The sequence below is a fragment of the Solanum verrucosum genome, unplaced genomic scaffold (genome assembly GCF_900185275.1).
Source record: "Solanum verrucosum unplaced genomic scaffold, falcon-dt-bn FXZP01000259.1, whole genome shotgun sequence".
NCBI lineage: Eukaryota > Viridiplantae > Streptophyta > Magnoliopsida > Solanales > Solanaceae > Solanum > Solanum verrucosum.
The window spans coordinates 961941-979625 of NW_026019973.1; the positions used below are offsets into that span (position 1 = coordinate 961941).

Consider the following 17685-nt stretch of genomic DNA (forward strand, 5'->3'; position numbering starts at 1 on the left):
TGAACTTTTACCCTTGGAGAACTTAGAGTTGGTGGGATAACCATGGAGCTTGTAACATCTATCTTTAGTGTGTCCCTCTCAGTGCTAGAATTCCCTCTAAACACATTTGTGTTTGAGTTTCCATAACCTCATGTGTTTCCCCTATTAGAATTAAAATTGGTCTTAGGACCTTTGGAACCTGCAACATTGTTAGATGAGGCAAAAACATTGAGAGAGGTCGAATCCAAGGCGTGTAGTTGTGAGGTTTTACTTCCCTTTGCTTCTCTTCTTGGGACAAGATGGCAAAAGCCTGAGCCATATTGGCAGAGTATTCATCATGAGAATGTTGCCTCGGACTGCAATATACATCTCATTTAAACCCATTAGAAAGTGTATAAGCCTGCGATCTTGTTCAGCCTTAACCAATTTTGTTTTACCACCACAAGTGCACACACAATTGCACTGAGAGCTGATATCGACAGTGCTCATTTCTTCCCAGAATTTCTTCATTTTGGTGTAGTAACCAGTGATATCCAGAGTGCCTTGGACAAGGTCATTAATCTCCTTTTGAAGCTGGTACAATTTACAACCATTGGTTTGATCGTATCTTTCTTCTAATTCTCCCCAAAGTTCCTGAGCATTGTTGACATACTGCAGACTATCACGCAGATCTGGTGACAAGGAGTTCAGGATCCAAGATGTGACCATATCATCACACCTTTCCCATTGCTGAAAGCTAGGATCAGTAGGATCAGGTCTCGCAACCTTCCCATTAATGAATCATGTCTTGCTCTTAACAGACAAAGCCCTGAGAACTGCTCTTCTCCAGGATCTGTAACCAGTCCCATCGAAAACTGCAGGTAATAGGGATGAACTCGCATTCTCAGATGGATGCAAGTAGAAAGGACTAGGGATTTCTACCCTAACAGTAGATGCAGAAGCATTTGGAATCGAATCGGCTGAAGAATCAACCATGGTGAATTGAAAATTGGGAAGAAGATCAAGTTGAAAACAGCCAGATCGAATAGGATTCACATAAAAGGAAGACGAAACTGACAGATCGAAGATCGAGTCGACAACAACCAGATCAAACAAAAATTCACATAAAAGAAAAATGAAGCTCACAGAACGAAATGGAAGCAGAAAGAAGATATGAGCAATTTCCTGTGCTCTGATACCATGATAAACTCAACAATGTGAGCTCCCAAACTCCATTAATGGAGAACTCATTGGTTAGAGAGAGAGAGAGCAATCGAGAGAGAAAATTCATGGAGAAAAATATCTTTTATTGAATGTGAATTGAAAAGGCAAGTATTACAATGTGGAGATATATATACAAAATCACTAATCAACAAACTTGATTCTAACTGAATTTCTAACTAACTTTACTGTTCACAACTAACAAACTAATTTTAATGTTCATCAACTAACTAACTAATTTCATACTTTATATTCTCAACAGAGATAACGATAGAGATATTTTTTATCCCAAAATGTAACGAAGGATATTTTACTGTTCATCAACTATTTTGCATGGTTCAACAACAATTTTGATCATTTTCCATTTTTAAAATAGTGGACAAATAAAAATAAACAAACACGATATAATTTATGTGATTACCTAAATTGTTCCCTCACAGAATGCATTAAAAAAGTTCATATATGAAACTTAAAAAAGTTCATATATATATAGTTCATATATGAAACACATCACATCCTCAATTGTACCCTTAGTTCATTTCTATAACTATCTTTGCTAATTATATCTTCTTCCATTAATTTGCAAACATGGAAATAGGGTTTGTCAACGAATGAAAATGATTACATAAAAGTTGAAATCGTATGCACAAAGCTCATAAGCCATCTTCACCTACTCTCTCTCACAATCAATGTTACAAGCTATCTTTGTTTGATCAAGTAGCTGAGAGAGAACACATTCCTATTGTTCTTTTCTATCCTTATAATTTCAATAGCCCCACTATCGATGAACGACTTGAGGAATCCCTTTCTAAGGTATTAACTCATGTTTATCCAGCAGTAGGAAGGTACGACAAAGAGGAATGTTCGATTCTTTGCCTTGATCAAGGTGTTCCCTACACTAATGCCAAGGTCAATTGTAAGCTGGATAATTTCTTAGAGAAAGCACACAAGGATCTTAATCTTGCAGCTTTATTTTGGCCACATGAAAACAAGAATGTGGATCAAAATAATTTTATGGTATCACCAATTGTCACCATTCAAGTAACAAAATTTGAATGTGGTGGCCTAGCTTTATCATTCAGTGTTTCACACCCTGCAATTGATGGTTTCACATGTTTTAATTTTCTGTTTGGATGGGGAAAAGTGTTTAGATTGGGAGCTCCCATCGATAAGATTAATTTTCTAAGCTTCAATTTAGGTAATATTTTTCCAACCAGAGATATATCAGGTCTTTTCAAGTCAATCCATGTAGCAAATAGAGAAGAAAATATTGTTGTTAAGAGATTTGTCGTCCATGAAGCTGCTCTATCAATGCTCAGAAAACAATGCATTGATGAATCAGGTGGAGCTTTGAATTTTCAACCTTCAAGGGTTGAAATTATTACAGCAATCCTATGGAGGGCTTTAATCCGCATTTCAGCTGCTAGAAATGGATATTTCAGGTCTTCTCTAATGGACTTCCCATTGAATTTGCTCTCTAAATCATCTTTACCTCAAGTAAACAACTCTATGGGAAATTTTAGAATCGATGTTTCGATAAAATTCATTCCAGGGGAGACCAAGATGGAATTACACAACTTCATAATATTAATTCCCCTTTTGTTGTCTAAAGAAAATCTTATTTATTTCTTCTCCTTATTATCACTATTATTAATTTATTATTATTTAAATAAATCCTTTTCTTTACTTTTAATTTTTTCTCTCGATATATATATATATATATATATCCTTTTTCTCCTTTTCTTGACTTTTTTTTTCTTATTTATATTTTTGTTTAAAAACTCAAAAGAAGTTATAAATAGTATCTTAATTAGTAGTAATTGTTTAAAATATTTATAGTACACACCTTTATATTATGATTATGATAAATATATTTACCTTATTTATCTATCTTCTTACCATTAATACAGTTTATTGTTTTTCATCTCTCCTCATTATTACTATAATTTATTATTATTTTAAAATTCATTTTTTTTCCTTCTATTTTTATCGTTTTTTTTAAATGAAAATTTTATTATCTCTCCTCGTTATCATCGTAATTTAGTCTTATTATTATTCACGAAAATTTTCTTCTTTACAATTATTTATCTTTTAATCTAAAAAACTAGTTAAAAATTAAAAACAATCAAATATTTTATTTATCTCTCTCCTCACATTATTACAATTTATTACTTTTTCTTTCTACCTTTTATTTTTAAGTTTCCCAAGAATATTATTTTTATTCTTCTCTCTTTCTTATTATCATAATTTAATATTGTTTATGAACTTTCTATTCTTTCTTAATTTTTTATCTGTAAAATTTATATGAAACATATTTCTTTGATCAAGAATTATAATTACTTTTTTTTCTCTCCTATTCTTGATTTTTAAATTTTTTATTTATTTATGTGCTATGATAATAAAAATCAAAGTATTCTTTGAAAGTTTAGTTTATATATTTTTATAATTTTTTTTCTATTTTATTGTTAAATAAATAATAGAAAGAGAATGATGTAATTAGTAAAACAAAATAAAACAAAGAGTAACGTATACTTTCTTTCCTTTTTTGTGTTTTCTTTTATGGTAGTATTTTTAATTATTATTTTTTCCTTTTTTTTTCTTTTCCTTCCTTTTACTTTTTCTCAATTTCATTCCTTTCCTTCTCATTCTTTTTCAAACTATCATATTATTCTTTTTTATCTGAAAAGAGAATCAATTTTTTTATAACTTTCCATATCATTTCAATACCTTATAGATAAATAAATTTAAAAACAAAAAAAGTTTTGAAAAAATGATTTAAGGAAATGATATAAATGAGAGGAATTATAGTGCAAAATTCTTTCAAAAGTCTTTTATTTTAAAGAAAAATGATTATTACATGATTTTTCTTCTTAGATCAATATCTTTGAAAGAATCTTGAGATACTACATCTTTCTCTTTTCATAAAGAGATAACATTCCATCATCATTAGAAAAAGAGACAAAGTGTAGGAGTCGTCGGCGAATTTTTTGTTCATTATGAGATCTCTACTCCTCATCTCTAAGCTTTCAGAGAGCTTTGTCGTTATTTGTAAATCAAAAAGAATTGAATGAGAGAATTAATATTTCATGGTGGCATCATTTCCATGGTTCACAAGTTGAATGTTAGAAGACATTTTGATGTTTTTTGATCTTCAAGTATATTGAAGTCTTAAATAGGATTTCATTCTTATTTTGCTAGATCCGCTTGTTGTAATACTTGTTGGCATAAAATGGTCAAATCTACACAGGTATATTCCAACGAATTCATTCATACAAACAAATCAATTTTTTATTTATTTATTTGAGTTAGTAAAATATCTCTTGCTATGAATTCTTGATAGGTATATTCTAACGAATTCATTCATACAAACAAATCAATTTTTATTTATTTATTTGAGTTAGTAAAATATGTCTTGCTATGAGTTCTTGATTTCATCTTCTGCATAATGTTTATTTACACAAATAAAGCAAAAATTGAATTTACCTGAAGGAGTAAATCTGCTCTTGCAATAATTCTTCCATTTCGTCAATTTACCTTCAGAATATGTGCTCTCCAGCCTAGTTTTATTTGTACAAACAAAGCAAAAAATTGATCTATCTAAGGTAGTAAAACTTTTCAAAAAATTAATTTACCTGAAGTAGGAAATCTTCTCTTCCAATGATTCTTCCATTTTGTCAAGTTACTTATAGATTATGTGATCTCCTACATATTTTTTTTATACTTTTTAATTGATTGATTACAAAACCGTTATAACTGTTCATTTTCTATTGCAACAATAAATATATTCTTTATGTTAAAACTTTTCATTATCCTCTTTAATTGTAGGTTAATAGATGCATTAGAGGTATTTAGTAGATTATTATATCAAGAATTGAATTTAAAAAATCAAAAAATTGAGGAAAAAGATAAAATGAAATAAATGAATTTAAAAAAATCAAAAAATTAAGGAAAAAGATAAAATGAAATGGTGGCCAGAGAGAGATGCCACATCAGTTTTTCTATATTCAGCTTTATATATATATAGATTTTTGTGCTTGCACCACATATTGACATTGAAAGGATCCAGAGAAGCACTTGAGTAATGATAAAGTTCTCTATGATATCTATAAATTACGGATTCGAGTCACAAATCAATAACTTATTGTAATAATTTTACTCATCACACTCTAAGATTGGAAGTATGTCAAAAGTGTAATAAAAATAAATTGAAACTCATAATTACACTCCAAAATAATCATTTAACGTTGATAATTCAAGTCATTTGAATACCTCATCGTTTAACCCTCACCTTGCCTCAAAGTCTACCACCAACAAACTAGTTATTTCAAGTGCTCAATATTCATTTTTGATCAACTCGTTTCCTAGAAGCAATAATATTTATTATTATTATTATTATTATTAATATTATTATTATTATTATTATTATTATTATTATTATTATTATTATTATTATTATTATTATTATTATTATTATTATTATTTCTAGAAGCAGTTGCTCTATTGTATTGTGCCCCTTTATAACCTCTTTTGTCAATTGTGTTTTGACTTTGAAATACACAGGGAGCAGCAACATTTTTTAATTTTTCAAAAATATTTTATTAAAAAAAAAAAGTTCTCTGCATCAAAAATCTTAACAAATGCAATAATCTATATGCTTTTTACTGCAATTTGCAAAGCTTACGTTTTGAGAATAGCATTAGTTTACCGTGGAAAAGTATTGAAAAATGTTTTAATAAAGGTTTAGAGGGTAGTTTTGTCATTAGTTAATCTAGTGCAAGTATTAAAATCCTTTGTATTACTAATACTTAGAGATTCATGATATTAGTAATACACTCCATAATATACAATAGAGTGTATAGCTAATGCTTGCATTAGTTATACATAGCATGAAAAAGTGTACCAAACAAGGTATAACTAATACACAAAGTTAATACATGCATTATTTTTGCTAATACACTCTACCAAACGACCCCTAAAAGAGACATCTATGTTCTTCAAAATAGTCATAGCTAGTGATTTAGTACTATGACTTACATTAATTAAAAGTGATTCTTTTATGGTCGTTTTGGTCATATTATTGTTGTTTTCTAGTAGTGGATGTTGTTTACTAATGCATGTATTTTTTTATTTTGTGAGATTCAAATTCGAGGACAATTTATTTTCAAAGAGAGGAATCAAAGAATCCATGGTGGCATACCTCCATTAAAGTTGATGAGTTCAATGAAGAGGTAATGATAGTCATTCAGTCAGTACTCAGTTATATTTAGAGGTTTCATAGGTATATAGCTAGTTATGCTTCAGTTTGACCTCTGTGTCCTTTATCAGTGATTTTAGTACTATGATTTACATTAATGAAAGGTGTTTCATTTACAAGACTTCCCTTCGAATGCTTTTAAGCTATGTTTTCGTTCATGTCTAGATGGATGACATGTCTAACGCTATATTATGGGTATGATCGGACCAACAATGGCATTCATGAGTATCGATCTTGCATAGAGTCTACGCTTGGGGCGCGATAAATACCATAGTTCACATCAATTAATACTCATAGAAAAACATACAATACATTTATTCATCACGCAAAGCTTGGCCAAAATAGTTGCATACATAAATCAGCCTGATTACATTGTTACACACATAAAATAGGTAGCTTCTTAATTATTTGTTTACATAGTCAAAGCCAAGCCATGAGACACTGAAAGATTTTTAGTAGTGGCAAGGTGAGTAGCAATAACAAGCATATTTTTCCCAATAATATTTGTGACCCCATGGTTTATACTTCTTACAGATACCATATTTAGCTCCATAGTAGTGCTTGCAATGATAACTACATTTGTAAGAGTATTGGCAAGGTCCATTCCACTTGTCACTCTTTTTCCAACAGTATTTCCCTTCTGCCATTTGTATTTCTGCAAAAATGAGAAAATTGAAAAATCATGGTATGTACTTGAGATAGCAAATTTATCATAATTTCTAAACAAATTTTATTTCCTAAAAACAATCAAATATTTTAAAATTTTGTAATTTTAAACAAATCATTATATAGCTATATAATCATGTTTGACTGGTCACAAAATTTAATAAGAAAAAAATATTTTAAAAATTTGTAACCTTAAACAAATCATTATATTTGGTATCTATAGTTTCATGTTGACTCACCAGTTGCAGCAACAAGGAAGAGGCAAAAGAGAAGGGCGAGAAAAGTGGTGTATTTTGCCATAGCTCTTATTTTCTGTGGATTTTTTTGGTGAGGAAACAAACAATTGAAATGGTTGTATTTATAGTGTGGAAAACTCATATTGTCAACTTAATTCCGTTTGATTTGTTCAAGGATTACGTTGGATGTTTGCTTATTTAATTATAAGATGGATAATTAAAAGGACACATCAAGTACAAGCGAATTAGTCCAGCACAATTAGCATTTATTTAATTGAAATGAATTTTGAATTGATCAAAGAGCCATTATTGAGTGATAAAGTCTTCTACTAATTGATCAATTCTATATCTCCACAAATTGCTTTTATGAGGTCACCATTTATTTGTGTAAATGCATGGAGCTTTTCTGATATTAAACACTAAGTAAAGTTCAGTATATAATTAGAACACAAATATTTACCGTAAAAAATTCCTTGTTCAAAAGAGTAAAAAAACCATGAGGATTTCCCTCATAAACTTTACTAAATCAAGCAGTTATAGGTTACAAATAAATAATCGAAGGGACTCGACAAACGTAGTAATTGCATAATTACAAAGCTAATAGATTTAGGAATGGAATATATATATAATGGACATGAAGAATTAATGTAGATATTAAAATTGATAGTGAGGATCACTTGGAGAATGAAACACTTATTAAAGTGTGTAAAGTCTCCATAGTACTCATGAAGCTGGGTAAACTTTATTCTAGAATTTTTGGGCCGAAGTAATTAATACAACTTGTTATTTGATCTCTATCCACAACTATGCTTTAAGTTTCAGTCCAGTTTGCCTGCCTGATGATTATTTGAAGGACGCTTGGTTATCCTACGTATGCTTGTGTAAGGGATGGAAAAAAAAAAGTGCATATTACTAGAGTATCAAATAGAGTAAAAGGTTACAAGTTATGGTTCATAGATCAAAAGACTCTGTGATCGATTATTAGTAGTAATGTGGCATTCAATGAATTGTCTCACTAGATAGTCAAAAGGAAAAGGCAATCGTTGTAAATCGTTGCGACATGTAGGGAAAAGAGAGTAATCAACCGACCAAAATGATTTGCAAATGTTGTTAATATGAAGGAAGTGTCAACACATGATAATTTAATTATTTAGTAGCTATGATGATAAAGGCAATCCCGACCAATAACTTAAGGCATTGACTAGACTTGATTGGTGTGTGTAGTACTCAATAAATCCTTTCGAGGGATGAAGGCAAGGCAGAGAGATGTTGTTCCTATTAATGAAGAAAATTCAAAAGGAAAAGGTTTATTATTATATCTTGATTTTTCCCATATATATTGTAGGAAATTCATAATTCTTATTGGTATATAGGAGACCCTTTATTCTAATAGGTTTGAAAAAGAATATAGTGTCCCTCTAAGATTGGGAGGACCTTTTCTTTATAGGTTTGGGACTAGCTAGAATCAATATATAGGGGATATAGTTGAAGACTCTAAAACATTGTATACTTTTTCTTTTCTTTCATAGTAGAAAACTCTCTTTGCTTTTGCTTGAAGGATTAGGCCTAGCAAAACCTCGCTAAATTCTCGTGTTAATTTTCTTCTCTGATCTATTTTCTTTGTGTGCGATTGTGTCCTAGTTAATCCAAGATATTTTTACAGCATCTAACATAAGTCTCAATAGCATCAATGTTGTGCTTTATATGGAAGTTTGATGGTCAAATTTAAATCTTCTACACTTTATTGTCCAAAACGAAACCAAGTTTCATTAGGGATTCCAATTCTACACACGTTTTTTCAAGGACATACGTGAGCTATAGGTCAAATTTGAGAATAATTGATTGACTTTATAACATCAATAAATGGTGTCACAATAGAAAAAAATTAGTGCACTGTCTAGGTTAAAACTAAGAAACGCTTGTCAATTATATAAAATACATAAATCACACTTTTATTAAGAATTGATGTAAAAAACAACGATTGCCCTCTTACAAGACCGAGAAACTTCGTCTGTTTTAGAAAATTATTTTTTAAAAAAATCACCAAAATGAATTGTTTCAATCGGGAATAAAATCCATGTATGAACCATGACATTAAACAGTTCAACCACTAGACATTCATGTTAGGTTGAATACAATACAATACATTTATTCATCACGCAAAGCTTGGGCAAAATAGTTGCACACATAAATCATCCTTATTACATTGTTACACACATAAAATAGGTTTCTTAATTATTTATTTACATAATCAAAACCAAGTCATGAGACACTGAAAGATTCTTAGTAGTGGCAAGGTGAGTAGCAGTAGCAAGCATATTTTGGCCAGTGATATTTGTCACCCCATGATTTGTACCTCTTACATATACCATATTTAGATCCATAGTAGTGCTTGCTAGGGTTTCACAGGTTGGTTGGATCAGTTATTGGGCAAAACCAAAACCAAACCAACTTAATCGATTTTAAATTATCAAAACCAAACCAACCACTATAATATACATTTATCGGTTTAGTTTGGTTTGATTCGGTTATTGTTATTAACCATACACAAAAATAAAAGAAACAATTCATTTAAAATGTGAAAAAATGACAACAATCTATTCAAAACGAAAAATAGTTAGAATGACGTAAATTACTGAACTTTCGATCACTAAATTTACTATCAATAAAGCTTTAAAATTCACTATATTGCCTAGAAGGAAGAGACAATACATTTGCATCCCACAAAGAATTGTCATAGAATATATGTATATAATTCATCGGTTCAGTTCGGTTATTTCTTCGGTTTTTTTTAATAAAATCATAACAAACAAATACTATCAGTTTTCAAAAATCTAAAACCAAACCAAACCTAACCAACCCAAATAAATCGGTTTATTTTGTCAGTTTGATTTGGTTTTTCAGTTTGGATCGGTTTTACTTATACCTGAGAAAATAGAGAAAATTGAAAAATATTAGTGTACTTTGCCATAAATCAAGTACAAATATGATTTATCGATTGTGTCCTAGTTAATCCATGATTTTTCAATTTTCTCATGTATAAGTAGTGTACTTTGCCATAGCTCTTATTTTCTGTTGATTTCTAGGTGACGAAACAAACAATTGAAATGATGATATTTACAGTGTTGGAAATTCATGTTGTCAACTTAATTTCATTTGATTTGTTCAAGGATTACGTTGGATGTTTGCTTATTTGATTATAAGATTGATAATTAAAAGGACACATCAAGTACAACGAATTAGTCTAGCACAATTAGCATTTGTTTAATTGAAAAGAATTTGAATTGATCAAAGAGATATTTGAGTGATAAAGTCTTCTACAAATTGATCAATTCCTTATCTCCACAAGAAGTAAATTACTAAACTAGAGAATATAAGAACACAATACATTTTTACACAAGAAGTTTGGGATGTGCATAAATAGATACTTAATTTGTATGAAACTACTGAAGAAGTAGACACACATGTCCCACATGTCATAATACACTTAGGCTGCCACATAGGACACAAAATTGTCACTTAGGATGTCACATAGGATGAATGTGTCTATTTCTTAATTTTATATAAATTTAAGTGTCTACTTGTGCAAACTCAAAGTTGGAAGGCATAGATGTTAGCTGAAGTCAAGTAAACGACATATTTATGTATTATGCCTTCAATAAATTATAAAGAAAACACCAAAATGAATTGTTTCAACTGGGAATCAAACCCAATTATTTACATGTCATTCAACAGTCTACCACTGGAGCATTCATGTTGGTTGATCAAATATATCTATAACTTTTATTAATGCTCTTTAATTACAATTATAGACTTTAAAATCGATAGATGTTCGTTGATTTTGAAAAAGAAAAAAAATCCAAACACTGTCGTTGGTTTTCTTTTAAACATAAAATTTGTTTGTCAATCATCAAAACTAATTTCAAGTGTATTGATATTCAAATGAGTATGTGAGTTGACCTACTTGGAGTTATTTTTGGTAAGATAATCCCTCCTTCCCTTTTAATTGTCATGATTTTCTTTTTCAGAGTCAAACAATAAGAACTTTGACTGATATTTTATGATGTATTTTTTATCATAGCAATATGCAAAAAACTGCAATTTATAGTACTTTTCGTATAGTTTTTGAATATTTATTTTTTTTGTTTAAAATATCGAATTAATGTAATCTAAATTTCACTTTGAAAATTAGTCAAATTAACTTTCGAAAAGTGTAACATCATAATTAAAAGTGGATGGAAGGAGTACGATTTAAGAATCCTTATAGATAATGGACTAGAATTTGATTCGGTTTCCTTCTTTAAAATATCTCCAAAAGAAGTAGTTTGCTTAATTAATTTATAAGATGGACAATTAAAATGGAAAATAAGTACAAAGAATTAGTCTAGCACAATTAGCATTTCTTTAATTGAAAAGAATTTGAATTGATCAAAGAGCCATTTGATTGGTAAAGACTTCTACTAATTGATCAATTTTATCTTCACAAATTGCTTTAATGAAGCCACCATCCTTTTATGTTAATATACATGTTATTTGGCTCAATTTTTTTCTACTTTTGTGTTCAAAACACAATAAACTTGATTTTCAAAATAAACTGGATGATAGATTGAAAGTAAAAACTTTAAATATAAAAATGTTATTTAATTTGGTTGCAGCTCATACTTATATCCTTCAACTTTTGTTGTGCACAAATAGACATTTAAGCCTAATTTGTTTGCACTTAATGAGGGTCTGAATCTAAATAGTTCAGATATTGGGTCATTAAGTGCATTTTTTTTTAAGTTTTACTACTTAATAGCTCTTAAGAGCTCTGATTCGGTCAGATCCAAAAAGAAGTTTGAAGACCGTCCAACGTTCTCTTGATATCAAATACAGCTCTTTACTACCCATTAACCCATTTGTTCAATTAAACATTACAATAACACTTCATAAAGAGTCAAAAGAAAGTCACAATTTTTCTTAATCAAAACCTAAAAATTTAAATTATGATTTTTCCTTTCTTTAAAAACTCTACACGATCCCAATCTAGTCAAATATGCAATCGATATAGTAAATGATTTTGTAGTCACCCATATTTCCATGAAAAGAATCGGCTCAAAATGTCAACTTTGAGACCTACAGGTGTCGAATCTGGAAATTTCTTTCAAAATCATTTTATCCATATCTTGCGAAACTCACAGATAAAAAGTTAGCTAAAAGTGAACCATTAATTGACACCCAAATATAAATAAAGGAAATACATAAAACTCACTTTTGGGAAAAAAATCTTCAATCACTAATTTAATTTTTATTTCGACGATAGATTGGTGGGGATGTGTAGATGAAAGGTTAGATTCTTCACCCCCCCCCCCCACACCACCATAATCAAATTTGAAATACCTACCAAAATCTTGAAATCTTTCCAATTGTGAATGGATCATTGCAATTGTGAGGAACCTGATCCCGACCAAGTATCACAATTTTGAACCAACCATCATCATTGCAAACCTCTCATACCCCCTCAGAGACACTACTCTGATCCCACAATTGTGAATACAACATTATAATTGCGAGAAACGCTCTAAACTTGGGTTTAAAAAAATCAAACATTGTATATGCGAACAAGATCTTGCACTTGTGAGATTCTTCAAAGATTGTACTTCACAATCACAAGCAGCACCAAATACATTAATAGAAAAAAATTACTACATTCAGTCAAGCTTTGATTGAATCCTCGAGATTTGTTCAAGACTACATGGAAACTGAAAATGTGTAGATTGACTAAAAACCACACTTAGGATATATTGTAATCATCAGATCACCAATTCTGGATTGTCTTGATGGAATATTGATCGTGGTCAATCTTAAGTTTCTTAAACTCAAAATTTTCAACCAATGAAGAACCCTTATGTTGCTAGTCCTTGCCTTGGGACAAGCTTCGAAACTATAGGCATAGGCCATCTCTGTCAAACTCACATTTTAAATCACTCCCAAACACTTTGTGATCCGTACAACCTATCCAAATAATTCCAAATTCCCTTTTTGGACCTAACAGAACTGTCAAAATTCAATTTCGAGGCATTACTAATTTAATTTGGTCAATTACCATTTAAAACTAAAATTGTTTTCAATTGTGTTTAAAACAAAATTACTGATTTCATGTTTAGTCTTGCCTTAAATGATTAGTTCTACTCTTTGTGTGATTGGATCCTCCGATGTAAGATTCTGGGAAAGATCGTCTCTTGTGTGGTAGTCTTCAGATGTAAGATTCTAGAAGGGACTAGCTATTTCGATGTAAAATTTGGGGAGAATGTAGGTTCTCAATGTTTATTCCGATAGGTAAGATTCCAGAATTGATTAGTTGTTCCAATGTAAGATTCTGAGAGATGCTTAGTCTTGTTGTGGCTTTTTTTTATGTAAGATTCTGAAAAAGACTAGCCATATTTTTGATGTAAAATTCCTGAAGGAGCTAGGTTCGTGTGGATATTCTGATGTCAGATTCTGGGAATGACCGACCCTTCTGATGTAAGACTCAGGAATAGGCTAGTCTTCGTTGTTGCCATTCGATGTAAGACTAGAGGATGAGTTTTTCCTCCTTTGCGACTATACCAATGTCAGATTTCAATTAGTCTTTGCTTGCGTTTATTGTTGATGTTCTTAGATGTTCTTGGTACTGTTCTTCCTAATATAAGCTCTTGTTTGTATTTGTCAGGCTTATGGGGGTCTGGTCATATTATTAATTTCCTCTATTCTGTCTTTTGTATGCACCTTCTAGGCTTATGGGGTCTAGACAAATCTAGATTACTTATATTCAATCTAAGATTATTTTAAAAATTCATAATTTTAAACAAATCATTATATTTGGTAGCTATATAATCATGTTTGACTGGTCACAAAATTTAATAAAGAAAAAAATATTTTAAAAATTTGTAATTTTAAACAAATCATTATATTTGTAGCTATAGAATCATGTCGACTCACCAGTTGCAGCAACAAGGAAGAGGCAAAAGAGGAGGGCAAGAAAAGTAGTGTACTTTGCCATAGCTCTTATTTTTTGTTTATTTCTTGGTGACAACACTTAAATAAACACTTAAATTTATTTGAAACTGCACAAGTAAACACACACATACCACATGCCATAGTATACGTAGGCTATCACATAGGACACAAAATTGTCATGTAGGATGAATGTGTATATTTCTTCAATTTATACAAATTTAAGTGTCTACTTGTGCAAACTCAAAGTTGGAAGGCATTGATGTCAATTGAAGCAAAGTTAAATGAGATATTTATGTATTATGCTAGGGGTGTACATGACCGGGTTGATTCGAGTTTTTCTAATATCAAACCAAATCATTTGTGTCGGATTTTTAAATCTATAAACCAAACCAAACCAATTAAAATCGAGTTTTTCAACCTCGGGTTTTTTTTTCTTTTAGATTTTTGGGTTTTTTCGGTAAAGTATTTATACAAACATATAATTTATTTGTACTTCAAATATTTCTTTAGTCCTACCAAAATACAACTATCTAAGGTGTTTCTTAAGAAAATAATACAAAATATGATATGAGTAATGACACTAAAATATCCAACAAAAAAATAATAATAATGAAATCGCGTAAAACAAATATTGCAAATTAACAAGTCATAATGAAAATGATCATAATTTAAAAGTACTAAATCATGCTAAAATAAGTTTAATAAGTATTAGTTACATGACTAAATATTAAAAGAAATTAAAATTAGATTCTGTATTTGAATTGTCTAAACCAATGTAAACCAAAGAACAAATATTCAATATTATTGTCATTCTTAGTGTTGAATTGATTTTCTTTTTGCATTAGTATTAATTTGATTTTGATTTAAGCTTTATTATAATTATCAACATCTGTGGACTATAATCTTTATTGAACCATTTAGGATTCTAAGTTTCGAACTTGAAATAATATATTAAAAGATAAAAACTATGAAAAAGTATAAGAAATATTTAAAATTTATATCAAAGTAAATATTTTTATGTATAAAATAAAATTTTAAAATTATATATATAATGTTGGGTTGGTTTGGTCTTGGGTTGGTTTTTTTTAGTTAAAACCAAACCAACCCAAATATAATTGGATTTTTTTTCAATACCAAACTAAGTCAAACCAACCACTAGTCGGTTTTTTTTCTCGGTTTTCTCAGTTTGCGGTTTGGTATGGTTTTGTACGCCCCTATATTATGTCTTTAATAAATTATAAAGAAAACACCAAAATGAATTGTTTCAACTGGGAATCAACAGTTCTACCACTGGAGCATTCATATTAGTTGATCAAATACATCCATAACTTTTATTAATGCTCTTTAATTACAATTTTAGACTTTAAAATCGATAGATGTTCATCGATTTTTGAAAAGAAAAAAAATCAAAACACTGTCATTGGTTTTCTTTTAAACATAAATTTTGTTTATCAATCATCAAAACTAATTTCAAGGTTATTGAGTATTCAAATGATTATGTGAGTTGACCTACTTGGAGTTATTTTTGGTAAGATACTACCTCCGATCCCTTTTAATTGTCATGATATTCTTTTTCAGAGTCAAACAATACGAACTTTGACTGATGTTTTATGATGTATTTTTTTTTTATCATATTGATATGCAAAAAATTGTAATTTATAGTACTTTTTGTATAGTTTTTGAATATCTAAATTTTTGATTTAAAATATCGATTCAATGTAATCTAATTTCACCATGAAAATTAGTCAATTTGACTTTCGAAAAACGCAACATGACAATTGTTATGCCGTAATTTTACTAACTTTAGAAAAATCACTTTTTTGAAATGTTCTAAGTATAAAACAATTTGAGAAACATACTTAGAAAAGAGTCGCCATTAAGAAAACTTAATTTAAAAAGACTCTAACAGATAAAGTTTTTAAAAATTTAGATAAAATGGGTAAGAGATTCTTATTTACGCTTCAAGAAGGTTTTTAAGGCATTTGAAACGTCCGCTAACATCCAGTTATCCTACGACTTAGATTAAATATTTGACTATTTTTTTGGAAAAATTATTTAACATAAAAAATAACAATATACAATATTTGATTAACTTGAGAAAATAGTTAAAAGAACAATTTTTAATTTTTTAAGAAAATTGAACCTTAATGAAACATTTGAATTGAATTAGGAGTAAATAGAATTTTAACAAAACTAGATTAATTAGAAATTTATTTAATTCGTTTTGAAATAATAATTTAAATCAATTTGATTAATTAAAGCATGAAAATTATTATAAATTAATTGGAGAATAAATAAAGAAAAAAGTTTTGACTAAATATATTCAATAAAAGTATAAGAGTTGATAGAATTTTTTTTTAATTAAACTAAACTAACATAAATAATATAGTTCATCTTTTGGGGAATTTAATTAAATTGAACCAAATCAAATAAAAGGGTTAGAGTTAAACAAATCACAAATAAACAAATAAGGAGGATAATAAAAGAGAAGCAAAAATCAGATTTTTTGGGCTTTGGCCCAACCTGTCCTAAATCTAATAATGGACCGGCTGCATTATTTGGGCCTTTTTCCAGCCTATTTTTCCTTCAGAACACTATGTATACAACAAATGTATATTTTTGTATACGGGTCATATTTTGACCCACTTTCTTGTATATCTGACTGTATACCGAGTGTATACAACCCCCTAGAACTTCCAACACTTATAACAATTTTTTGGCCCTGAATTTCTGTATTATGACCCGTATACCAGTGTATATTTAGTGTATACAAATAGCAGACAACCCATTTTTGGACTTTCCGAAACCAGTGATCACTTTCTCGTGTCGGTGATCTCTGTAACGAGCTAGTTGGCTCAATGATTATCCAACTATAACGAGGTGGATAACTCGATGATTATCCAACTGTAATGAGGTGGATGACTCGATGATTTTCCAACTGTAACGAGGTGGATGGCTCGATGAATATCAAACTGTAACGAGGTGGATAGCTCGATGATTATCCAACTATAACTAGGTGGATGGCTTGATGATTATCTAACTGTAACAAGGTACATGTGTTGATGAATATCCAACTGTAACGAGATGGATGACTCGATAATATTTGCTACTAAAAAAAATTCCACGTTGTGCTTCATCTTTTCTGATGTTGTCTACACATGTGGTTTGATTTGAGAACTCATCCTCTTGGATGCTCTCGGCAAATAATGAAATAAACTTGTTAGCAGAAACTGTAATTTAAATAGAGAAGTGATATGTTTTACCGCATTCGGCAAATGTTCTGACGTCAGCCTCCATCGATTTTGACGTAGTAGATGATGACTTAATATGATGCTATAATGATGATGGTGGCTTTCTCGTTAGTGCTATATT

The 17685-nt window shown here is 29.8% G+C and overlaps 1 protein-coding gene and 1 pseudogene across 1 annotated transcript; one reads left to right on the plus strand and one right to left on the minus strand.

Moving 5' to 3' along the window:
• The first annotated feature begins 1112 nt into the window (after positions 1-1112).
• LOC125817276 (acetyl-CoA-benzylalcohol acetyltransferase-like) lies at positions 1113-5257 on the plus strand (annotated as a pseudogene).
• Positions 5258-6707: 1450 nt separating this feature from the next.
• Positions 6708-7408, minus strand: LOC125817230 (defensin D1-like). The gene is made up of 2 exons (XM_049496776.1): positions 7339-7408; positions 6708-7088 (listed from the first exon to the last, which is right to left on the minus strand). Exons 1-2 carry the CDS (start codon positions 7397-7399, stop codon positions 6886-6888), a joined length of 264 nt encoding a protein of 87 aa, XP_049352733.1. The 5' UTR covers positions 7400-7408; the 3' UTR covers positions 6708-6885.
• Positions 7409-17685: the final 10277 nt, after the last annotated feature.

Coding starts and splice junctions, on each gene's coding strand:
- LOC125817230 (XM_049496776.1), bottom strand. CDS start 7,399: ATGGCAAAATACACCACTTTTCTCGCCCTTCTCTTTTGCCTCTTCCTT. Junction 7,089..7,338: donor CTTCCTTGTTGCTGCAACTG/GTGAGTCAACAT, acceptor TCATTTTTGCAG/AAATACAAATGGCAGAAGGG.